The 25,770-nt window shown below is 43.7% G+C and overlaps 1 protein-coding gene across 1 annotated transcript; it reads right to left on the reverse strand.

The window, feature by feature from the left end:
- Nucleotides 1-71: 71 nt before the first annotated feature.
- LOC102571426 (p53 apoptosis effector related to PMP-22) lies at nt 72-23,248 on the reverse strand. Its single transcript, XM_006267442.4, has 3 exons — nt 22,829-23,248; nt 3,975-4,118; nt 72-2,768 (listed from the first exon to the last, which is right to left on the reverse strand). Exons 1-3 carry the CDS (start codon nt 23,049-23,051, stop codon nt 2,566-2,568), a joined length of 570 nt encoding a protein of 189 aa, XP_006267504.1. The 5' UTR covers nt 23,052-23,248; the 3' UTR covers nt 72-2,565.
- Between the last annotated feature and the right edge of the window lie 2,522 nt (nt 23,249-25,770).

The following is a 25,770-nucleotide window of genomic DNA, read 5'->3' on the forward strand; positions in this document are numbered from 1 at the left end:
TAACTCTAATCACCTACCAGTATATATTTTTAAATGAAGCCACCCTATCTGAAAGAAGTACAGTACCAAAATATATTACTATCATTTATTGGGAGTGTAAATAAGAAGTATTGGCAATAGCTTATTCCTGAACATCAGGCAGGTAATATTTTCATTTTTCTTTATTATTTTTAATAAAATACTTCCACCATTTAACGCTCTTTCTTATCAAGTAGGACAACAACTGAAAGAACATGCAAGATAATTCAGTTATTTTGAGGAACGCGTTTCTAGTCAGTCATCTCCCATGACTATGTATATCCACTTTCATGCTTCTGTTTTGCTTTAATCTTTAATTGTACAAAGTATTTGCTGAACAAAGCCATGGTTCCTTGCTGTGTTTTGCATTTGATATACAAGTTAGCTATCATCCCATTAGTGGTACTGATTACCTCATAAGGCCAACAGCTTTCTACTGTATAGAAAAAAAGCCATCATTTGACAAATTTTTCTTCTCTCAGGAAGAATGGTAAATGTAGGTGATTTAACAGACATGACTGACATTATAACATCTACAATATACAGCATTTTCACCAAGCGAAAAAAAGTATTACAAAACTAAGAGAGATAATACAAAAGATATTATAAAAATGAACTGAGCCTTTAGAGAACTGTTGTTTTAATGTACTTTGGTTGGACAATATTCTGATAGGTCTTATTGGTTGCATTATGTATATTAAGTACATACATGCATACAATCCACCTCTGGTATAGGTATGATGATTATATAGAATAAGTTTTGCTCTTTCTTCAATCCAGTGATAAGCTCCAGCTTACTTGACAAACAATGAAATAAAGCGCAGCTGCTTTGTACTTTTTGTCACTTTACCCAGTCTGTCAGGACTGCTTCCAGCATTTACAATCTCTCTACAGTTCAAATAACTGCCATTCAAAAACATTAACTTACCTCAAAAGCATTCATATAAAGAATATTCATATTTTATTCATACATTCAATATTCTTTAGACATCCTATAAAGAATATTCTTATCCATCAGTCATGGCTCTCCCACAGCTGGGAGTCAGGTCATTGGTAATTTGGGATCTCATCACCTTAAATACCTGTAGCAAGTGCTGCTACACTTCCAAGAGACACAAAATGAAGTGCTCCAGGTGTAACAAATGGGTGCCCCTCTGCAAAGCCTCTAGACTGGAGCATTATGTGCAATACTACAAAAAATAGCACTACAGAGAGGTTGATATTTCAGCCAGCATCTTTTCTGTAGTGCTTCTGCCATATTTGTAGCGCTAAGTGGGATATGTACGTGAATCTGTTTGACTTTTGTAGCACTACAAAGGTAAAAATCAGTCCACAGCCTAAAAGACAGATTTATGCTTGAATTATCAGGACTAGAAGCACAACCTTTATCTCATTCAGCTGGAGTTTCAGATTATTCCCTGAAATGTATCCACATAACTGTAACTACACACACTCACCCAAAGACTTTTTCAGCTGAACCTATTGCCCTTGATGGTCTACAGTGCACCAGCTATTAAATGGTACAAACTATTTTAGTGATACATAAAAAAAAAAAAAATGTAGAAGGCTTTTTAAAACTTTTCAGTTTTATTCCAACTTTCCCCAAAGCCTCTATCATAGCTACAGCAATGTGTTTTTTAAAGGTTGAAGGAAATGAAAAATATTAAATAAAAAAATACAACTCTAAAATATTGTCTGAACTAACATCTCTAAAATACAACAAAATACATTATAATAGTACAAAGATTGGTGCTTGTTCTCTTCTAAGAATATCTGTGTTAAGCTACTCAGCACTTCAGCGCATGCAAGAATTGCAGTCTTCAAAAATGAATGCCAGCTGTATATGTAGATGTTTGCTGTCTACCTTTGGGGAGCCTTCCACCCAACTTAAATTTTTTAGACTTTCAGATTTTTAAATCAGTATAAGATTGTCTTCTCACCCCTGGTATTGGCCAATCTCAGAAGTCTTGAATTTCAGTGGACTCAAACAATAAAAATACTTCTTTAGGACTAGTTATGTTGGATGGAAAGCACATTCTTCGGAGTGTTTTTACATTCTCTCTTATCAATGAGAAATTTGCATAACCACACGAGTGCCACTTGAGGTCTCCAAAAGGACTATTCAAGTTTGCCGTATATTCCTCTTCACCCTCCCCTTGTAACTTAAGGCTAAAATCCTTTTTGTAAATGGATGTCTAAATAAAGATGCAATGTTTGTTATGCTGTTAGTGAGAATTTGCGTGTTTAGAGGGAAGCAACAAATGGACTAATCCAAACATATTTGTATCACACATGGGTATGAAATACAAACATTCTCTGACCGAAAAATATTTGCTGAAATCTGCCATACATTTTGACTAACTCAGTACTGTGCAGGTTCAAAATTCATTTGAAAAAATAAAATGGTCTTTTTCAGCCTCTAACGCCCAACTTAAAAAAAAAATAACAGAAAAAAGCTCTCCTACCATAATTTTTTATGCGCTTATACTTGAATTTATTCTTTCAGGGTACACAATATGCTGTTCAACTGCTCTCTGGAGAAGGTTACTAATACATAGGCTTGATGTTACCAAGGACCTCATCTTCCCAGTTGGGCAGGCAGCAGAAGAAGAAAGCACAGCCAATTACAACTATAGTGCTAGCCCAACCAAAACCGTAGGCCCAGCTGAACACGTTAAATCCAGTCAGATTTTGAAAGGTGTTTATGAACATCACAGGATAGATAACCAATCCAATAATCTGGAATGCAGCTAAAAGGAAAAAAGAAGAGAGTGAGAACAAGCAATAATTCATCTCATCACATTTTCTGCTATGAAGTTGTTTGAAGATTAATATGTTCCTTTCTGGGGCTGCAAAAGATGATACCTTTGTGCAGCCATAAAAATTTAATGGATAGGCCAAACACACAGTCATCCATGCCCCATGTCAAGTGACAAATGCCCCAAACTGTGGCCACAACAATAGATGGGAAATATTTGGGCTGCTTTCTTTGCAGTGGATATATTTTTGTTTTAAAACAGGAGATTGCAGGCAGCCCAGAGCTGCCTGTGTTCTCCAGATGCCCCAAGCAGATGCTCCCAAGGCTTCAGGGAATTCCCCAGGCATGCATATCATGCTACTGAGCCCCAACTTGGGGTGCACCTCTGCTAAATGAGAGAAACCCAGCTTCCCTTGTTTGCAGAGGCATAGCCCAAGAAACCCACAGCAGGGAATTCCCCAAATGTGCATATTTGCTACTACGCCCTGGCATGCGGCATGCATCTGCAAGTGGAGAAAACTGGGGTTTCAGGAAGCCTCGGAAGCAATAGGGGCCTGACCCTGTGGGACAACAGGTGACCTCTCCATCACCCAATGAAGTAGATCAGTTGTCTATAACCTCAGGTAATTAGGGATTTACCCAATTTCGGGGACCTAATCAATGGAGGTATCCCTCTAAATTTTTACAGGAGTCCATTGATTTCAATGGAATTACAGGCAGATATTAGGATCTACCTATATACATCTTATTGCAGGATTAGGCCCTTATTCACAAAGTCATGCAGACTGACCTCAAAAGGGCATTCTGGGGTACAGAGTAGCTAAAGAATGAATCCTTTACCTACACCTAAAGAGGGTAAAATTCGCTAGGTTTTACATTCCAGTACAAAAATTGGGCCATTAGGTCAGTAACCTGTATTGCTCTGTCATGAAGTGTAAGAAGTATTTGCATAGGATGTTTGCAAAAACCTTAGTTTTCTCAAGGTTTCAAATGTCCTTAACTGCTGTCCTATTACTATTTTATTTAAGAATTACTATACACATAAAGCAATGTGTTCATACTTGTAAAAATAAATTGTGAAGACTGTTTGCATAGTTGGGCCTTTTTTATCAATATTATTATTTATTTAAAGGTGAGAGAATTTAGTTCAGCTAGCATGTGTCAGATGTGAAACAATCAGTTTAAAAGGCAACCTTACCAACAACAAAGAGCAATCCTCCAATTCCTCGCACAAAGTTAAAACGAAGTATATCGACAGAGAAGGCTATGATTGCAAGGGCAAAACAGATGACCAGGATCACAAAGCCAACTAGGTATGTAGCAGCGGCAGCTCTTCCCCAGGCTTGGAAAGAAAACAAAAGGGAAGAGGAAAATGTTATACAAAACACGATGGTTTATGTCATTAAGGTCTTTTCTTCCCTTTATTATATCATTTGGAAGATTCCCTTAAAATCAGTCAATATTACTTTAAATTAAAGTATATCTGCCCAGCAGAAAGCATGTAATGTAGAGCTACCTGAGCTAGTTTGACACCCAGGCTGAAGTATAGCATCAGTAACAGTGAACTCCACTACACTAATTTAGAACCCTAAATGTATGAACAGAGTATGTACCCTTGGAGACCACTGTTTAGTCCTACTTACTAAAACCACAAAAAGGAACCTTTAAGAAGTGGTAACTTGGACAAATAACTAGGTAAGAATATAAAAGCATTGCTCAGGCAAGCAGGGATGAAGTGAGGAAGGCCAAAGCACAATTGGAGTTGCAGCTAGCAAGGGATATGAAGGGTAACAAGAAGGGTTTCTATAAGTATGTCAGCAGCAAGAAAAGGATCAGGGAAAGTGGGTCCCTTACTGAATCAGGGAGACAACCTTGTGACAGAGAATGCAGAAAAGGCTGAAGTGCGCAATGCCTATTTTGCCTCAGTATTCACAGGCCAGGTCAGCTCCCAGACTAATGCACTAGGCAGCACAGTTTGGGGGGATGAGGTGAGGAGCCCTTAGCGGTGAAAGAACAGGTTAGGGACTATTCAGAAAAGCTGGATATGTAGAAATCCATGGGGCCGGATGGGATGCATCTGTGGGTGCTAAGGCAGTTTGATGATGTGATTGCAGAGCCACTGGCCATCATCCTTGAAAACTCATGGCAATCAGGAAAGGTCCTGGATGATTGGAAAAGAGCAAACATATTGCCCATTTAAGAAAGGGGAAAAGGAGGATCCAGGGAACTACAGACCAGTCAGCCTCACCTCAGTCCCCGAAAAATCATGGAGCCGTTCCTCAGGGAATCCATCCTGAAGCACTTGGAGAAGAAAGTGATTAGGAACAGTCAGCATGGATTCACCAGGGGCAAGTCATGCCTGAACAACCTGATTGCCTTCTATGACAAGATGACTGGCTCTTGGATGCAGGGAGGTCAGTAGCTGTAGTTTAGCCTTGATTTTAGCGAGGCTTTTGATATGGTCTCCCACAACATTCTTTCAGGAAAGCTAAGGAAGTACAGGTTAGATGAATGAACTGTAAGGTGGATGGAAAACTGCCTGAAGCATTGGGCTGAGAGGGTAATGGCTTGATGTCTAGTTGGAAGCCAGTATTAAGTGGAGTGCCCCAGGGCTTGGTCCTGGGTCTGGTTTTGTTCAATGTCTCCATCAATAACCTGGAAGATGCCATAGGGTGCACCCTCAGCAAGTTTGTAGATGATACCAAGCTGGGAAGAGTAGTAGATATGCTGGAGGGTAGGGCTAGGATTCAGAGTGACCTAGACAAATTGGAGGGTTGGGTCAAGAGAAATCTCTTGAGGTTCAATAAGGACTTGACAGAACAATCCCATGCTCCAGCAGGCATGGCTGGTAAACTCAGACTTGCTGGGTGATGGAGTGTCCCAGAGGAGTGGTGGGGAAGTGGGGCGGGGGGGGGCTTGCAGCTGGGCAGGACCCAGGTGGGGTTTGCATCTGGCCGGGGTGGGGGGAAGGGTGTTTGATGCCAGCGAGGCATTTGGGCTGGTAGCAGGGAGGCTGCAACCCCCCCCCCCCACACACACACACACACACTCCCAGCCAGCTGCAAACCACCCCCCACTCCCATGGGGCGCTCCACCACCCCACCAGTCTCAGTTCACCAGCCATGTCTGTGTACCAGTACAGGCTGGGGGCTGACTGGCTGGGCAGCAGCTCTGCAGAAAAGGACCTGGGGGTTACAGTGGACAATAACCTGAATATAAGCCAGCAGTGTGCCCTTGTTGCCAAGAAAGCTAATGGCATACTGAGCTGCATTGGTAGGTGTGCTGCCAGTATGTCAAGTGAAGTGATTATTCCCCTCTATTCAGCACTGGTGAGGCCACATCTGGAGTACTATGTTCAGTTGTGGGGCCCCCAACTACAGAAATGTGGACAAATTGGAGACAGTCCAATGGAGGGCAACAAAAATGGTGAGGGTGCTGGGGCACGTGACTTATGAGAGGAGGCTGAGGGAACTGGACTTATTTAGTCTAGAGAAGAGAAGACTGAAAGGGGATTTAATAGCAGCCTTCAACTACTAGACAGGGGGTTCAAAAGAAGATGGAGCTGGACTATTCTCAGTGGTGACAGATGACAGAACAAGGAGCGATGGTCTCAAGTTGCAGCACGGGAAGTTTAGGTTACATATTAGGAAGAACTTTCTCACTAGGAGGGTAGTAGGAGACACTGGAGCAGGTTACCCAAAGAGGAGGTGGAAGCTCCACCCTTAGAGGTTTTCAAAACCTGCCTAGATGAAGCTTTGGCTGGGATGATGTAGTTGGGGCTGGTCCTGCTTTGAGCAGGGGGTTAGACTGGATGACCTCCTGAGGTCCCTTCCAACCCTCATTTTCTATGATTCTGCACAGTGCCACAAATATTTATGAGGTTTTACAAGCAAACGACAACAATAAACAAAAAAAGAGATTTGACTGAAATCAGAACTCCTTGTAATTAATTCTAAAAATTCCACTAAATTCAGTGGAAGGAGCAGTGGTACAGTGTGGAGATCTCTGACTAAACAGACAAGAAGAATGCAAGGAGGACTACAGGAGGAATCTCTCTCCAGAAGGTGAAGTTTTCTGTTGTGAACAGAAGATGGAAGCTGTTTTGCATCATGGTTTTAGAGCTGTATTTTTAATGGATGAAGAAATGAGAAAAGCTCTGAAAGAGGATTAAGAGATACATTTGTAGCAGCAGCACGCTGGCCACCATTGTCCCTCTGCATAACCTGTGGCAGGCTAGGGTGTAATGTCTTGTGTTTGCATCAGGCTTAACTGTGTAGTTTTGCTAAGAGGTTAGACATTGTATTTGTATGAGGTGGTTTGGGTAGAACTAGCAACAAGGAGTTGGATTTTGATAGCTATTTTCTGTATGGAGTAATGGAACCAGAGAAGTGTAGATTTGAAATACCTGACAGAGGAAACTATGAAGAAGAAGAGTTGTAACCTTGAGAACAGAAAGATGGTATTGGAAGGAGGATATTTATTCAAAGCCCAAAAGGATTTGGAAACAACTTACAAGTTTAGGGACAAGGGAAGAGAATAATTTTGATGGTGAAATTATCAACAAACTTCCTAATTCTATTATTATTATTTTACACTACACTATGGGTTAGAATTAATTCAAGAGAGAGGTTCATGGGGATACCCTGGGTCTCAAATGTAGCTTCAAGTCCCTGAGAAGTAGAAGAAAAAGGCCAACTGGATATTTAGAAGTGACATTATTACAGTAAAGTGACATCATACTTCCAGTCAACATCTGTCACAGTCAAGGATTCTGTAGAAAGGTCTTTCTTTGTATCATTGCAACAATGGGCACCAAAAGAGAAAAATGTCTTCCTGAAAAATGAACCACAGTTTTCCATTTTTAAGTAACTGCTCACCTGTGAACAAAGGTGGACTACAGCCAAGCCCCATTGTCTTTCTAAATAGATATAAGCAATGCAGATATCATTGATGCAGGATGCAAAGATGCCATGTCTTCCATGTGAAACAGGGGATAGCTAATTATTTTTACTCATCAGTATCTAAGGCATATGCAACAACTACTTAGAGCAAGGTCATTTTCTCTATGGTAACTGTCCCTCTGCACTTTCTTACCCCTTGGTAGATAAAAGGGATGCACACATGCCACGGAGCATTTCATGTGCTTTAGATGTCCCTTTCCTTTCACTTCACCATTAACAATGTGTGTGTCCATGACCTAAAAAGTACTGATACAGGAGTCATTAATAGGTAGCTGTCATCAGGTATAACCCTCCACTTGCCAAAAAAAGCTCTGGTTTTCTACATGTACACATTAAAACAGAAAATCCTTTAGAGCCAACATGTTAACCCGCCCTGTCATAAAGGACACAGCTAGGGCTGCTCAGGACAGTTTACATGAACACTGCTCTTTCAAAGTCAGAATGTTTTGGAAAAATGTCTTATTTCTGATGACTTGTTAAACAAGTTCTTTAGGCCTGGGTGCTATGTTTGTCCAAAGTATTCATAATGAAATGACTCCAGCCACAGGTGTGGAGAAAAGTGCTGTTAGACTGGCAAACACCGGATATATTGTAAATATAAAGTAAAACTGTACATGCACTGACATGAGCGGATTCAACAGAAAGTAACCAAAGATTCATGACCACAGCCCGCTCTTTGGCGAGAGAGGCAGCGAGCTGCTGGGAAGAGATGGCCTCCACCTCTCTCCCCTGGGGAGGAGACTCTTCTCAGCCACACTGGCTGACCTGCTCCACCGGGCTTTAAACTAAGCCCGCTGGGGGACGGGGGCACTACCGCCACTGCTGGCCCGCTGAGCAATCCTTGCAAAGCCAGCAGGTCAAGGCACTTAAGGGAGCCCACCCCTGCCCCAGCCCTGGCAAAATCTGTGGGCAAGGAAGGAGCCCCCTAGGGGGCACTTGTTTGCCTGTACACAAATGCCAGGAGCTTGGGGAATAAGCAGGAGGAACTCATCCTCCTGCTCAATGCAAATAATTATGATGTCATAGGGATAACAGAGACCTGGTGGGACTCCACCCATGACTGGACCACGGGTATAGATGGCTATACCCTGTACAGGAGGGATCGTGTAGAGAAAAGGGGCGGGGGTGTAGCTCTCTCTGTTAAGGAAAGCTACACGTCCCTGCAAGCCAATATTGGTGACCAGGGTGGACGGCTGGAGACCCTCTGGGTTAAAATCCGTGGGGAACACGGCACAGGGGACACAATGGTGGGAGTCTACTACAGACCTCCCACCCAAAGTCCTGAGCTTGACCAGGAGTTTGCCCGGGAACTAGCTGAGGCTGCATGCTCCAGGACCATGGTTGTCATGGGTGATTTCAATTACCCAGACATCTCGTGGGAGGATAGCTCAGCAAAATCTGAGCGGTCGCAAAGCTTCCTCTCGTGCATGGATGACCTCTACCTGACTCAAGAAGTCTATGGGCCAACGAGAGGCAAAGCGCTGCTCGACCTGGTACTGGCTACTGGGGATGACCTATCCGGCGACCTAGTGATCAATGGGAAGCTGGGTGACAGCGATCACGAGCTGATCACCTTCACCATCCACCGAAAAGCTGGCAAGTCAGTCAGCAATACGGAAGTCCTTGACTTCAGGAAAGCTGACTTTGACAAGCTCAGGAGGCTTGTCAGTGGGGCCCTAAGGGACCATGACCACAGAGAAAGGGGAGTTCAAGAAGAGTGGTTGCTCCTCAAGGGAGTGATCCTCAATGCACAAACTAAGTCTATTCCATCTCGGAGGAAAGGCAGCAAGAGGGCACAGCAGCCCCGCTGGCTCTCCAGGGACCTAGCAGACCTCCTGAGGCTAAAAAGAAAGGCCTACAAAGGATGGAGGATGGGAGTCACCTCCAAGGAGGATTATTCTGCACTGGTCCGGTCCTGTAGGGAGCAGACCAGGAAAGCCAAGGCTGCAACTGAACTCCAACTAGCTTTGAGCATCAAGGACAATAAAAAGTCCTTTTTCAGATATGTGGGGAGCTGGAGGAAAAGCAGGGGCAACGTTGGACCCCTGCTGAACCAGATGGGGCAACTGACAACTGACGCCCAGGAAAAAGCCAACCTATTAAATAGGTACTTTGCGTTGGTCTTTCATCAGTCCCGTGGGACACCCATGCCCGCTACGGGACAGGGAAGTCCAGGTGAGGGTGATTCCCCTGCCCTCCATTGATGCTGACTTCATGAAGGAACATCTTGAGAAGCTGGATACCTTTAAGTCAGCCGGCCCTGACAATCTTCACCCCAGGGTACTCAAGGAGCTGGCGAGCATCATAGCCCAGCCTCTAGCATGGATCTTTGAAAACTCTTGGTGCTCTGGTGTAGTGCCCGAAGACTGGAAGAAGGCCAATGTGGTGCCTATCTTCAAGAAAGGAAGGAAAGTGGATCCGGCTAACTATAGGCCCATTAGCCTGACTTCTATCCTGGGGAAGATCTTAGAAAAGTTTATTAAAGAGGCCATCCTTAACAGACTGGCCGATGCCAACATCTTAAGGGATAGCCAGCACGCGTTTGTTGCGGGTAGGTCTTGCTTGACCAATCTCATTTCCTTCTACGACCAGGAGACCTATCACCTGGACAAGGGAGAAGAGATTGATGTCATATATCTTGACTTCAAAAAAGCCTTTGACCTGGTTTCCCATAATCACCTCTTAGAGAAACTGGCCAATTGTCACCTTATTCATAGATGTTAGGGTCGGAAGGGACCTCAATAGATCATCGAGTCCGACCCCCTGCATAAGCAGGAAAGAGTGCTGGGTCTAGATGACCCCAGCTAGATACTCATCTAACCTCCTCTTGAAGACCCCCAGGGTAGGGGAGAGCACCACCTCCCTTGGGAGCCCGTTCCAGACCTTGGCCACTCGAACTGTGAAGAAGTTCTTCCTAATGTCCAATCTAAATCTGCTCTCTGCTAGCTTGTGGCCATTGTTTCTTGTAACCCCCGGGGGCACCTTGGTGAATAAATACTCACCAATTCCCTTCTGTGCCCCCGTGATGAACTTATAGGCAGCCACAAGGTCGCCTCTCAACCTTCTCTTGCGGAGGCTGAAAAGGTCCAGGTTCTCTAGTCTCTCCTCGTAGGGCTTGGTCTGCAGGCCCTTGACCATACGAGTTGCCCTTCTCTGGTCCCTCTCCAGGTTATCCGCATCCTTCTTGAAGTGTGGCGCCCAGAATTGCACGCAGTACTCCAACTGCGGTCTGACCAGCGCCTGATAGAGGGGAAGTATCACCTCCTTGGACCTATTCGTCATGCAAACCTTGGGTCCTCCACGATCCACTGACTGGAAAACTGGCTCCGGGGTCAGACCCAGAGGGTAGTAATTGATGGAAGTCACTCATCGTGGTGTCCTGTGACAAGTGGGGTCCCCCAAGGCTCTGTCCTTGGACCCATACTGTTCAACATCTTCATTAATGATGTGGACACTGGAGTCAGAAGCGGACTGGCCAAGTTCGCCGATGACACCAAACTTTGGGGCAAAGCATCCACACCAGAAAACAGGCGGGTGATCCAGGCTGACCTGGACAGGCTCAGCAAGTGGGCGGATGAGAATCTGATGGTGTTCGACGCCGATAAATGCAAGGTTCTCCACCTTGGGAAGAAAAACCCGCAGCATCCTTATAGGCTCGGCACTGCTATGTTGGCTAGCACTATGGAAGAAAGAGACTTGGGGGTCATCATTGACCACAAGATGAACATAAGCCTGCAGTGCGATGCTGCGGCTAGTAAAGCGACCAAAACGCTGGCTTGCATCCATAGATGCTTCTCAAGCAAATCCCGGGACGTCATTCTCCCCTTGTACTCGGCCTTAGTGAGGCCACGCTGGAGTACTGCGTCCAGTTTTGGGCTCCACAATTCAAAAAGGATGTGGAGAAGCTTGAGAGAGTCCAGAGAAGAGCCACGCGCATGATCAAAGGTCAGGGAAGCAGACCCTATGATGACAGGCTGAGAGCTATGGGGCTCTTTAGCCTGGAAAACCACAGGCTCAGGGGTGATCTTATGGCCACCTATAAGTTTATCAGGGGCGATCACCAGTATCTGGGGGAATGTTTGTTCACCAGAGCGCCCCAAGGGATGAGGACTAGGTCGAATGGTCATAAACTACTACAAGACCGTTTTAGGCTGGACATAAGGAAGAATTTCTTTACTGTCCGAGCCCCCAAGGTCTGGAACAGCCTGCCACCGGAGGTGGTTCAAGCGCCTACATTGAACACCTTCAAGAGCAAACTGGATGCTCATCTTGCTGGGATCCTATGAACCCGGCTGACTTCCTGCCCTTTGGGCAGGGGGCTGGACTCTATGACCTTCCGAGGTCCCTTCCAGCCCTAATGTCTATGAAATCTATGAAATTCACACCTCAAAGCAGTCTTCCTAGGGCAGGTCTCCACATGAATATCTGGGAGCAGTTTACTCTCAAATAAACTCTCCTAAACACATGTCTACCCATGCAGGGATGCAGGAGCAGATTTGCTGCTCCTAACAGCAGACTGCTTCTGCTCCCTGTGTCCCTGCAACCAACCCCTGCAACAGCCAGCGCTGGGAGATCCTTCTTTCACAGCACCAGCCCTGTGACCATGGAGCTGGTGCTGGGAGATAAGGATCCCTTAGCCCTGGCCCCCAGTTGTGGAGTAGGGGCTGGAAGCTCCCTGCTGCCAAGGCAGGGGGACATTGTCTCTGCCTGGGCTCCAGTGGTGGAGCTCACCCCACAGCAGGCAGCTCCCAGGGGCAGGGAGCAATGTCCCGCCTCTGCTGCCCAGCTGACTAGAAGCACACTTGCTCCCAGTCAGGCATCTACATGCGCGCTACTGTGCAATTACTAATCACAAGTAAATTTGTTATTTGCTTTTGCAGGTAGCAAATTTACTCATAATTAGAACCAGTTACTGTGCCATAAGTATCTGCACGTGTAGATGCAAATGCTTACTCTACTGTGCTGTAAAACATCTCATGTAGATGTACCCCTACTGTGGAAAGTGTCATGACCCAAGGGTATGATTTTGTGTGTGCTTCGGCACTGCAGAATTATTTCCCGCCATGAGGAGCTTTCTTTGCACAGTGCAATTCTCAGTTGCATGGAGAAAACCCCGGTGCAAAGGAGTTCCCGCCATTCGCATGTAAATTTGTGTCCCACTATTGGCCAGTTCTAAATTATTCCCACGTGGCCGCTAGTGATTGGCTTGCTAGCCATATAAGAGGCTTGAGCGGTTTCCGCCCAAATTGGAGGAGGAGAACTTCACATCCATCTCGTGAAGAACTCTAAGCGCTGTGGAGCTTAACAAACCCAGCGTGTGCCTTAAGAAGTATATAGGGGCCTGATCACCCTCTAGCCTCTCCCCGTAGCCGCCTGATCCCTCAACGTACCCTTCCCTGCGCGCTTTTGTGGAGAGTCACCTTTTGGACTTTCATCGTGGTATCCAGAGTCTTTCTGGGTTTAAGAGGCTCGAGTTTTCTACGGGTCTTGTTCGTGCAAGTTTTCTTTTCATTTGTAACTGCAACTTAAGCAAGTTTTTCCCTGCCTGCTCCGCAACCATCTACGGTATAAGTAAAATAATCTTTAATCAACCGCTACGAGTCCGTGCCTAATTCTAGTCCGCCGTGCCAAATTCCCCAACCCACGTGCCAGGGCTGCTGGCCACAGCCCGCCGTGCGCCCCCAAAAGCCTCAGACCGCTCCTGGCCCGCACAGAAAGGTTCTTGATAGAGCTGTTGAAGGGATGGGAAATTTTTCTGAGTTCCCTCCAGCCTTTTTTCTTTCCCTAACCAGTTCTGCATATACCCTGTGCACTCCCTCCCTTGTGGGAGGGCTGCAGGATTAGCAATGAAAGAGAGGACATGGTTAGAATTTCTGGAGGCAAACTAAACACTGCTGTAATCATAGCTTCATAGAAAATTAGGGTTGGAAGAGACCTGAACAGGTCATCTAGTCCAACTGCCTGCTCATAGCAGGACCATCCCCCCAACTAGATCATGACAGGATACATTAACTCCATGCCAGACATTGCTCTCTGACTGCCCAGTGCTGGTACTGGACATTGATCAGAGCTACCATAGCCAAAGGATTCATTTAAAAATAATTGCTGTATACATATATTTAAATATAACCCAGAAACAGCTCAAAAATCCTCCTAGATTAAACTACCCATTAAAATTTATTGAGATTTGTCATACAGAATAACTCACAAAACTGCTAATTATAAGAGCTCCTTGAATAGATTACAAAGCTAGGACCTTGCAAGAAGCAAAGCTGTGCACTACCCTGCCTTAAGGGAGTTTGCAGTGGCACGTAAAAACTTGCTCAGGCCTCTGACATCTTCAAGTTTGTCTTGCTCTGAAAGTAATGGTAATAATGACATGGTCAGGGTCTTGCGATCCCTGCGTCTCTGCAATTTCCTTATCAAATACATTTAGTTAGTTTACAAAAAAAAAAACAAGTTTTGTATAACTTCTTACTGTGTCAAGTCAGTATGCAACCTAGTTCCTGTGAACAGAGGTATAGGGGGCCCAGTCTTGTGCCTTGCAGCATCAGGCCTTTGGATATAATTGTGCCTTGGGAACAGTTCAGGGGGGACAAGGGGAAGGGCATTGATGCAACCAGCAGCTACAGGGCTATGGCAGCTGCTAGCTGCTGCAATTCCCATCTGAAGTTAGGATGTGTAACAGTGAATTTGGTGGGGAAACAAGTGACTCCAGGGACACAAAACATTCTCTACACCCAGCAGCTTTAACTCCCTGGCTGCTTGCCATGCTATCACCTCCCCTCATAGGAGTGGTTTCTGAAAAGGGTGTGTGAATCCTGCCCCCACTCCCTGAAGCCTCCATTCCAGTGTCTCCTTTAGTCACTACCCTGTTTATTCACCCCTACCCTAATTATTTTACTGTCTGTGAAGTATTTCTTCAGCTCTAGTAATAAGCTAGTAATACGTTTAGCTTTGGAAAATTTTTAGAGATAAAATTGCATAGATTAATATCAAGGCCAGCTTTAATTAATGCCTTTATAATTAAAGAAGAAACAAACATTGTTTGCAAATTTCATGATTGTGTTACTTGGGCCTTGTCTGTACTAGGCTTTTGGCAAAAACTTGCCTATTTTTGCTCTTATTTCAGACCTGTTGCCACTGCCAGCAAAGGTAAGAGCAGGAAATTCTTGGCAAAAAAAGAAAGAAAGAAAAGTCATATGTAGACATGACCCAAACAGGAGATTTTGATAATGCCAGTAGCTTTCCATACATGTTTTAGTATAGTCAACATAAGAAGTAAAGGTAGGAGCATCCACTAGTGAACACCTGGTGAAACCATAGTGAAATCCCCCCTTATACATACCCACACACTCCTGACAACTCTCTACAGTACGGTGTACCTGGACTATGACTAGAGACCCTTCCTTCTATCAGCTTCTAGCTGAAGCTTTCTGACAAATATGAAGGACCCCCATTGTCACTGTTGTTGTGGTGACGTTCCTCTCATCATCTCACACCAGGGACTTCTGGCTGTTGAGTAAGTCTTGGCTTACAGTCTCAGTTTGTGAGGTCTTTCTCTTATATGTCAGTTTTTCCACAGGCTTTCTCTGCAGATAGCATAGCTTGTCTTATCTCTTTCACTCAGCTGCTGCTTAGGAAAATTGGAGTTCTTTGCCTACATGTGGAAAAAGACAGTTTAGCACTGACTTCAACTGGGCTCACACTTCGAAGGATGGTTTTGCAGCCCTCGGTTTCTTTTATTGAAAGTTCAATTTCTTTGAATTTAGCATGTTATGATCTTTCCTTTGGCAGAAAGTGGCTGACTTAGAACTGGCAAATGGAAGTTCTTAACGTGGTATCAAAACAGCAATGCGGTTTCCATCTACTTGCAAAAATGAGCTTTTCTTCCCTCTCCTTTATCAGCTTCACCTGAAAGCTAGGACATCTCATCACCAGAAAACTATTTACTAATTGGATGACATTCAAAAGAAGAGCAACCAAAATTATTTGGGGAATGAAAGGATATAGTTATTAGGAAAGACTAAAAGAAATGTGTGTATATCCACAGCTTTTCTAAGTGATGACTAATAGAAGAACATACGTCTATAAATATTAAGAGTGCAAACAACAAGAAAGGAGTGGAATTATTGAAGGAAACATTGGTATTAAAAGGATAAAGTTAAGAGAGGAAGAGACATTATAATGAATGTTGACTTCCTCGGCTGTGCAGTAGCCACGCAAGAGAAGGAACAGAAATTCAGCTGTATAAAAATGAATGCAAAACAGTCTTTTATTTTGTTCAGAAAAAGAGAATAGTCCTGCATCAACATGGAGATGGACTAGATAATTTTCAATATCAGCATTCTTCCCCTGCAGACAATATTTTATATTATAAATTATTACAAGAGCATCTGACGAATTGATCTCATTTGCCATAGTTTATGCTTTTTATATATCTTAGTTAGTCTATAATCTACATATCTTCCCTGTCTTCTATAGGAGTTTTGTTCAGTTTTAAGGCAGGAGGCATGAAAAACTGGGAAAACATGATGTTACTAACCAAGTAAGGAGGTCTTGAAGTTCCTCTTTAGTTGAAATGTAAGGGGAGTGGATTTTCTTGTGTAAAAGATATGCAAAGTTGTAGGAAAGCATGCCCAGTGATAGAACCAGGGCCAGATTAACACACAGGCAAACTAGGCACATGCCTAGGGCCATAAGTGAAGAAGGGGCTGGGCCCAGTTGTGCTTATTTTACATATCATAATTATTAAGTGAAAAAAAGTAATATACAGATTTCATCTTTAGCTGGGGGCCCATGAGTTTGCTTGCCTAGGGCCCACTGAAGGATTAATTTGGCCCTGGATGGAATAGAATGGAGTGGGTGGGAGTGCTTACATGGACACAGACACATCATCAGAGCAAGAAATCAAGGTTCCAAGGTGCCCTACCTTAGTACAGATTATGCATTGCAGCCCTTTATTTCATTAAGAGTTCTGAATAAACCATACCCATTTTAGGGAACCTTATTAAAACATACACACAACACCAAATATGAGCCACTAGTACACACCCAGTTCAGCTGAACCACTGTTGGCTCTGGTAGAAATCCTAGGGTAACCACTAGCAGATTCTAAACTGGTCTGGCAATGCTAATCCTTATTACTAATGCCATTGGCATGAATGCCAGTCTAGTGCAAATCTTTTATAAAACTCCCTGATGTAGACACAAAGCTAAAAATATTTGATTTAGGTGGAAGGTCATATCAGCTTTAACAGAGTCTCTCTTATCATCATTCACCTTTGCTGAGCAGACATTACAAAGTGAAATCATCTTTCTTTAAAGCAACCTTTTATCATATATCATCTGGAAATACCCCATGTCCTTGCATACAACATGTCCCAGAATAAAATATGCACCTTGTTTTTGAAAGGCAGAATGAAAGGAAAAAAATACCATTACTTGTAATAAGTAACTGAACAGGTTGGAGGTTAGATGAACACCTTGCTGGGGTCGCTGACCCCAATACTTTTTCCTGCCATGGCAGGGGGTGAGATTTGATGATCTGCTCAGATCCCTTTCAACCCTACCAACTATGAAACAGCAGCAGCTAGGGACCCGCGCCTATTCATTGTTCTGCCCTCTGTGCCTCACCAACAGGTTTTACCTTCACTTTTGCCCCATTAATAGGGACCAGCTTAATCCCAGTTTTGCAATTTTTACGGAAACTGCAAAAAACAGCAGTTTCCACAATCACCATGACAAATGGCGTTTCCTGCAATTTTGCACAGAATCACCCAAAACAAAATAAAAGCTTACTAGAATACAAAGAAAGTGTGGCAATCTTGAGAGAGAGCTACAGAGAGGCTGAGCTAGTGACTAGGGATAGAAGTTACACATAAACCAGTTTAAGTGATCAAAAACTGGTTTAAATCTGTAACAGAACAGCTGTTCAGTTCACATAAACCAGTTTGAAAATGGCTGAAACTAGTTTGAGATAAACCTGGTTGAATGTACTATGACTACATGAGTCAAATCAGGCAATGTCTGCATTTCCTTTTCTCTGCATTCATAGAGAAAGCACACCGAGTCATCACACTAGACTCTCAGAATTGTGTGTAAAGAACTCAGTCCAACATAGCTTTATATTAATGAAGGATCCACGCTGAACTGTTCTTTTCTTAACTCATGATATAGGGTGGAGCAAACTAAATAGTACAAGCAGAATGCTAGTTTTTTTACACTGCAACATGGTCCTTGCCCATTTGAGTTAAATTTCATAAGAACTTTTTTTTGGTCAGAGGTCCTGCCCCCCGCTCCCAGCTCAGTACTGTGGAAGGGAACGGAGGGCCTCTCTGGCACCCCTGGCTTCTAGCCTGAGCCACTGCAGGCATGTGCCTGAATTTCTTCAGTCCAGAGAGAATATCTGTGTGGTTACAAACTGTTTCAGCCTCGTCAGGTTAGACTAACTTGCAAAGATTGAATCAATTCAGGCTCAGGCTTTTTGAATGCCTGTCCCTAGCCTAGAAGTTCAGTGCACCAGTTTCAAAATGGCTGAAGCTGGTTTAAGATAAACCTGGTTGAATGTCATATCAGACTTAATTGATTTAGGTCAAACCAGTTTATGAAACTTCTGTCCCAGGCCCCTTCCAGGTTCAAGTTAAATCAGAACCCCCCAGCATCCCAGCATTTTGCAGCTCTGGGCCAGGCTGTGCTGTCTGCTCCAGAGAACAGGGATGGCTCCACCTTTCTTCTCCCTAGCTGGAGCAGTGAGAACTGGCTCACTGATCTCACTGGCTGGCTCACTGCCCCTCCCAGGCAAACCCCTGCTGGGGTCTGGGTTATACTTCCTTTCCCCCAAGCACAGAGCTGCCCTGCTGGCTTACTTAGTGCTGGCTGTGGCTGTGGACTACAAATCCCAAAGGCATCTGGGAGCAGGAAGAGGAAGTGATGAGCAACCCTGCAGAGTCCTGCTGCTGTGATTGTGGACTGCAAATCCCAGAGACCTCAGGGGCAGCAGGAACAGCAAGTGACCACACATCCCATACTGGCTACATGCCAAAGAACCATGCTGTAGTGCCCCCGGCTTCTGGCTTGAGCCACCGCAGGCATGTGGCTGCATTTCCTGAATCCAAACTGAATGTCTGTTCATTTGCTTATTGGTTCAATCTTTGCAGCTTAGACTAACCTGCAAAGACTGAATCAATTTAGCTTCAGGCTTTCTGACTGTCTGTACTTAGCCATAGACTCAGTGAAGGCTCCACTCAGAAAAGTGAAAGGGTTTTGGTACCATCTTTTAAGAAGCCAGATGCAATCCTGCAGTCTGAAGATCAGTGACTGGCCTCTCAGGCAATCAGCAGTCAGGGGTGGGGCTACCAGGGGTCCTCAGCCCATCATTGGAGAGGGACAGTCACTTTGAAAAATACCACAAAATCTGCTCTGTACATCATGAGCAGCCCAAGAAAATTCCTGTCTCACTGCAATTTAAATAAATCCCTCCTCATAAAACAGAAACTGCTCTTACTGTATTTTCACATATAATGTGCACTTCAATTTTCAGCCACTGGTTTTTGGAAAAAAGGTGCGTGTTGTATGGGAGAAAATATTGTATGCATGGAGGAGCAAGATCAAGCAAATGCAATATACCTCTAATATTCCTCCCTAATACATGTAAGCTCTCTGATAAGAATACAAACACACATTTGGCTGGAAGCCTTCTGTATCAAGGTCCACTCCCCATCTCCCAGGTACTGTTATTGTTACATAGCTACAGAACTTATGACTCATAGATGCCTGGCTCATGATCATAAAGCTTGTAGCCTTTTCAATCTGTTAAAGAGCCAGGTGCATTTCCCCCCCCCCACAAAGTTAATGTAAATCCCAAAGGATTATTTCTTTGCTGGTTATATTTGTAATAACTACGACGTTAGATACTTCACCATCACATAAAAGAGAAATGCATGTGATGATTCAAATTAAATGCATGTGACAATTCAAATCACTGTGAAGCCAAGAACCTTAAAAACCACACATTTAGAATGAGGACATTCTAACCAATCAGTATTGGTCCCTAGCCCAAAATATTTCATTTTTAAGATTAAACGCTAGAGAGAAATGGGATCTTATCAGGACATTTCAAATATGGTATGTATGAATAGTATGATTTGGCATATAGGGCGAGCTTCATCCACAGGTTTTCTGAGCTACATTATCTTCAATCAAAATACAATGCAGTGGCCCCATTCTTTCTTCTTAGTGTGCTGGCAACATGTAAGAGCTGACACTCAGGAACTTGCTGACTTCAAGCCTAAATGGTTAGTGAAAACAACCCCCTTTTTCTGTCATGAAATGATAATCTATACTCCTTTCTTTGCCTTCCCACCCCTGACTCATTGCAGGACACTGTAGGCACAAGTTTCAGATGCATTTTAAGAAACAGTACAGTGCAGGAATTGACCCCCTCCTCTTTCCCCCTGCATAGGCAGAGAGTGCTTCAGCTGCATTTCCTTTTCTCAGCATTCACAGAGAAAGCACACTGAGTCATCACACTAGACTCACAGAATTGTGTGTAAAGAACTCAGTCCAACATAGCATTATGTTACTGAGGGATCCACGCTGAACCTTTTTCTTCTTAAGGCATGATATAGGGTGGGGTAAACTAAATAGTATAAGCAGAATGCTAGTTGTTTTACACTGCAACATGGTCCTTGCCCATTTGAGTTACATTTCATAAGCACTCTTTTTTTTTTTTTAAACATACACACACACATATATATTAGCATACTGACATGTCAAACAAAGTAACATTCCAGACCATGACCGGGCATGTTATGTCCTTTGCCTAATCTGAGAAAAATGTATCATAAGCCTTATATAGACTAGGGACAGAAATTTCATATAAACTGGTATAAGTGATTGGAAACCAGTTCAAATCTGTAACACAACAGTTCAGTGCACATAAACTGCTTTCAAAATGGTCAAAACTAGTTTAAGATAAGCCTGGATGGATATAGTATCAGACTTAATTGATTTAAGTTAAATCAGGTTATTGAACTTCTGTTCCAGATCCCCTCCAGAGGATGCTTTGCACCTCCCCGGCAAAACCCTCCTCGCAGGGCGGGTGGGCAGACTAGCCTTGGCCCAAGCTGTCTGCTCCCGCAGATCAGGGAAGTATGCTCCAGTGCCCTCTGGCTTGGGCCACTGCAGGCAGTGGCTACATTTCCAGAAATCAAAAGTGAATGCCTGTTCATTTGTGTATTGGTTCAATCTATGCAGTTTAGACTAACCTGCTAAAATTTAATCAATCCGACGTCCAACTTTTTGATTCAACAGCTGTACTTAGCCATAAAGATTAGTTAAAAAACAAGGCTGAATTGGATAAAGTGACATTTAGGTAAATAAAGTTCTACATAGGGAAATTTGGGAAAACTAATCCATATTAAGTAATATAGGGGATAGAAGCAGTGGACTGACTAAAGTGCATGGAACTCATGCAAACATTCTTACTCAGAAAGAAAGTGGTTTTAATTTAGTTTTCTTCACTTTGTAAAGTGGCAATTTATCTCATCTTCTTTAAAAGTTAATTCAGATTAAACGGAAGGTCCTTGTGTAGTTGAGGCCTAAATTCAGAAGCCCTTTTTATGAATGTGCAATCCTACTGCATTAGCTTTACTTCCATTTGTAGGAAGGATGTGGGAACATGAAGCTCCTATATTGAGAGGAGCTCATTTCCTTCCTTTCAAAAAAGTATGGTAAAAAAAAGCCACCATATACCCAAACACACCAGAACCAAGCAACCAAAGACCCTTAGATAGAAGATGTTTATAAAACTGAACTTGTTTGTGAGCAAAATGAAATGTATTTTGTAGGAACAATAAGTGTTACAAAGGAAAAATTTAAGCAAGTTTTGCTTCCACCTATACACCACGCACAGCATTCAGGGCAAAACAAGGTGTACAAGTTTCCAAATCAACTCGGATCTTTCTCTTGTAACAACACTGTGTTTACTCCTCTTCCACTAAATAGGTTATTAAAAAAAACAACAACTCAAGGAACAGCTCCTTCTGCTTAGGGAAGAAGGGGGAAAAGTGGGATTCTTCTACATTTATTGTTCTAAAGGAAAAATCCACATTTGACTCTAAATAATGCATTTTAGAGTAGCAAATGTAATGAGTAAACTGTTTGTTTCTAGTACTAGCCAAAGCCATTCCTCAAGCATAGGAAAGTAATATCCATATGGAGTATAAAGCCAAACATAATTTACTAACTTTTTAAGCTACTTTTAAAATATACATGATGGTATTCTGCTCCTTGAAATGATTTTCTCAACTAATTTAACACACGGACACATGCACACACACACAAGAAATTGCATATTCTTTCTACCTTCAGAAAGACACCTTACTCCATTGTAAATTGCATTTCAAAAAGACACCAAAACCAGGAAAATTTCCCTGTTTCTGAACTCTGACTCAGATCCCCCCCTCACTCCTGCCAGAACACTTGAAGAAGCAAGCTAAGTTGTAGGCACAGCATTCCAGCTTCTGGGCCTGTGAACGCTGAACTAGCAATAGTGTGCTTTATCAACTCAATAATCAGAGTTTGGTAGTTTAGGGAGAGGCAGCTTAGAGCTGCAGAGCTGAAATCGCTGTTAGCAGAAAGCATGCAGTAAATTCAAGGAAACATACAAACAACTGGATGTGTTCATTTGACTTGGAAATATCCCATTTCTTTTCTTTTTACTATCAGTTCTTCATGCTGTACTGAAGGATGGGCTTGAGGCAGATAAGGTTTAATGTTTTATGTCATTCTAATTCTGAAACATTTGTAGAGACAGTCCTGCAAAAACTAGCCTGTCCCGATTTCTCCCAGCCCCATAAGAAGCAACGCACGATAAGGTAACTGGACTTTCCTTCCTAGGCCTAGAGGAAAGGCCATTTTGCTCATCGTGATCCATAGGGCGCACTATTTAATCAAAGAAGGTGGGTAAAGATTTACAGGTATTTGATATAGGCAGGGATGACATGGGCAACCAAGAATGGTGAGCTTGGGTGTGACCCAGCCCTCTTTTGCAACCACTTTTGCTACCACCCATTTTGCAAACACTTACTGTAGTCCATGAGGGACTCGCAGTTCCAGTTAGGACCACCTGGCTGCTGAACGCAGTTCTCCCACAAAGATGCTTGGTGACGCTCAGATCCTGACCTAGGCTCCGACTCCAGCCAGCCCCTGCCAGACAGCGCAATGATGCCCATGATGATCGCTAAGCCAAGGATAAGGGGCAGAAGCCACCTGCATCTCCAGCAAGCAAGACTGCACTGGCACGACACCATCTTTACCGAGCAGTCAGGGTCTCCAGAAGAGGATGGGCAAGAATTCCTCCTGATTCAACAGGCAGGGGTGGTGTAAGGAAGCTTCTCTGCAGAGAGAGGCTGTGTCTGTGTCTGAACCGCTTTTTAATCAGCATTAAGGGAGGAGTGAGCCCCACCTACATGCTAGTGACTAAGAGCTGCAACAGCAGCAGTAACCTGTTTAACCAGAGAAGACCTACAGGGCTGGGCTTTTCAGCTTTGCTCTGCCTCCTTCCACTGATTGCTAAACAAACCAAGGCTCCAGTTACACTCCCTAGGCTTGGCACTTAACCCTTTCCTACCTGGCACTGCCCAGTGTAAAAACACCTTCCGCATTTAGAGTCCCTTTCCAATATAAGATGTGGAAGGTAATTCTAGGCTGTTCCAGGAAGTAAGGGAAACTTCATAAATATCCTGTAATAACAGAGATATAAAATCTATAAAACATGCTACAAACATGTGTCATGGAACAGATCACAATTGCTGATGCAAAAAAAAAAAATCAGTATTAGCCCTTCATTGGTTAATGAACCATCCACAAAGCAAGACTGTTTTTCTGTTAATGGTTTCATTTTGCATAAAAATTTCCCAAGTAGTTTGCAGTTTTAGTTTTTCAACGTGTAGGTTGTTAATGAACTCTTCACTTCATCGGTCCATTGATGACCCAACCCTTAATTTCTCACATATCAGACCCTTCTTTTTATAACTCTTTGTGGATATCTTGCTGGCATTTTTAACTAGACATTGCTAAATATGAAAATCTGTCTCCTACTTCCACAGACCTTCTCATTACTATCATCTCATTACTATCATCACTGTTGCTCAGCTCCTTAATCTTAATTACCAAAAACAGATTTAATTATGTTAACTTGTTCATGTATTGAACATATAACCATAAGGTTAAATTTATTGACTTCTCCTCTGGTTTTAGGATAGCTATTTCAAATCAGAAAAAAAAAACCCTGTCTTTAGCATGGCAGCATTAATTTATTAGAGAAGGTATCTGCTTATTTTAATGATATGTTATGTGACATTACAGTCAGAATTGTGCTGGGTGTTAATGGATGTTAACTAAACAATTTGCTTAAACATATGGTCAAAAATATTCAGCCAGCAGCTGGCCTCTGAAGTTTTAGAAATGCTGTGAGTGGTGGGAAGAAGTTACGCTAAAAAAAGATTGCAAATTGGACTAATTACATGCTTTTGGGGAAAGTGACAGGATATGAACTCCTTGTTAGATTGTGCCAAGTGAATCTGAACTGGATCTAGAGTATTTTTGTCAAGACACCCCAAAAGAAAGGTGGCAGAAATCCCTGCTTAAATAAAAATTATTTGCAAATGCAAGGCTTATGAACCTGGAAAAACACCAAAAAAGACAAATTAGGTCCTAAGAGGAGTGGCAAACTGGCAAGGATTCCAGGTGTGTTAACATCAAACAGTTCACACAGTATTTCCAACTTCGGCTCTTATAATCCTTTTTAAAAGGAAAAGCCTAGCAAAATCTGAGTGGGAAAGAGGGCTGGGACATATACCTATCCATACTGTTGTCCCCAAACAATGGTGAGTTCGTGCCCAGTGCGCTTGTGCCAATAAACACACAGGGTTGAAGGATCCAACTTAATCTTTATTTCTGCGCAGAAAGTGGTGCTTGGCAATCATTCGCAAAGCAAGCACCCACACCCCAGTGGGCGTCTGCCTTATATAGCTACATAACAGGTTAAACTTGCTGATGTGACGAAATGTATAGCAAGCCCAGCAAGTAACCCCCTTCCAGCTCCCCCCCAAGTAACCCCCCTTCCAGCTCCGGACTTTGTTGATACAGCTTTCCTTCTAGCGAGGCCAGCAATTAAGCAACTAAGCAACAAGCGATCTCCCCCAGCCTAAACAACCTACTCTATGCCCTTGGTTAGATAAAATACTTTTCAAACATACAAAGCTGTTCCCGAAGTAGAAAATGCATAGTGAAAGTTCAGGGGTACCCATCAATACCAGTTTGAGTGAAACCTCACATAGGCTGCATACAGAACTTCAGGCAGCCTGTTGGGAAGGTGCTCTAACTATGGTGCTTTGTGGGTTGGCTAGGTGGTGGGGAGGAAATGGAGCTCTCTGCTTTGCAGGGCGAACCCAGCCTGACTACCCCTGCTGGGATCTTGCGGGACCCAGGCCAGGTCTGTGTGGCAAGAGGGTGCTCCCTTCCCTACCGTCCCCCCATTCCTCCCCCCCACACAAGCATCTTGACAGCAGCCTTGTGGCTGCTGCACCCAGAGCTGGGGCAGCAGGGAAAATGGAGCTCCCCTCCTTATGGACCCTGCCCAACTAATATTTGGCAAGAGCCAGGCCAGGCCTGTGAGGCAAGGGGGCTTCATTTCCCCACCTTTCCCAACTCCAGGAACAGCAGCCACAAGGCTGCCATTGTCAAGACACTCATGCAGGTGGTGGGGAGGGGAAAAGGAATCCCCCTGCTTTGTAGGCCTGGCTTGGCTACCACCAAGACCTCATCAGGAGTAGCTGGAAGGGGCACATGTGGCAGTGGAGGCTCCCTTCCCCCACTCCCTCCCACCCAGCTGCTCAGGAAGGAGACAGAGGTTTTCTGTCTCTCCTCTGTGCCAGCACCACAAAGCTGCATGGGATGCAGGCAGAATCACCTTAAATTAACCTTTGCAGGAAGCCTGTACACAGGTTCCCTAAGACACTAAGATAC

Source organism: Alligator mississippiensis, chromosome 1 (genome assembly GCF_030867095.1).
Source record: "Alligator mississippiensis isolate rAllMis1 chromosome 1, rAllMis1, whole genome shotgun sequence".
Taxonomy (NCBI): Eukaryota; Metazoa; Chordata; order Crocodylia; family Alligatoridae; genus Alligator; species Alligator mississippiensis.

What these genes read in the sequence shown, in the direction of transcription:
- LOC102571426 (XM_006267442.4), bottom strand. Translation starts at nt 23,051, where the DNA reads ATGGTGTCGTGCCAGTGCAGTCTTGCTTGCTGGAGATGCAGGTGGCTT. An exon ending in CGAGTCCCTCATGGACTACA is followed by an intron (nt 4,119 to 22,828) that starts GTAAGTGTTTGC and finishes TTTCTTTCCAAG; the next exon opens with CCTGGGGAAGAGCTGCCGCT. An exon ending in AGGATTGCTCTTTGTTGTTG is followed by an intron (nt 2,769 to 3,974) that starts GTAAGGTTGCCT and finishes TTTTCCTTTTAG; the next exon opens with CTGCATTCCAGATTATTGGA.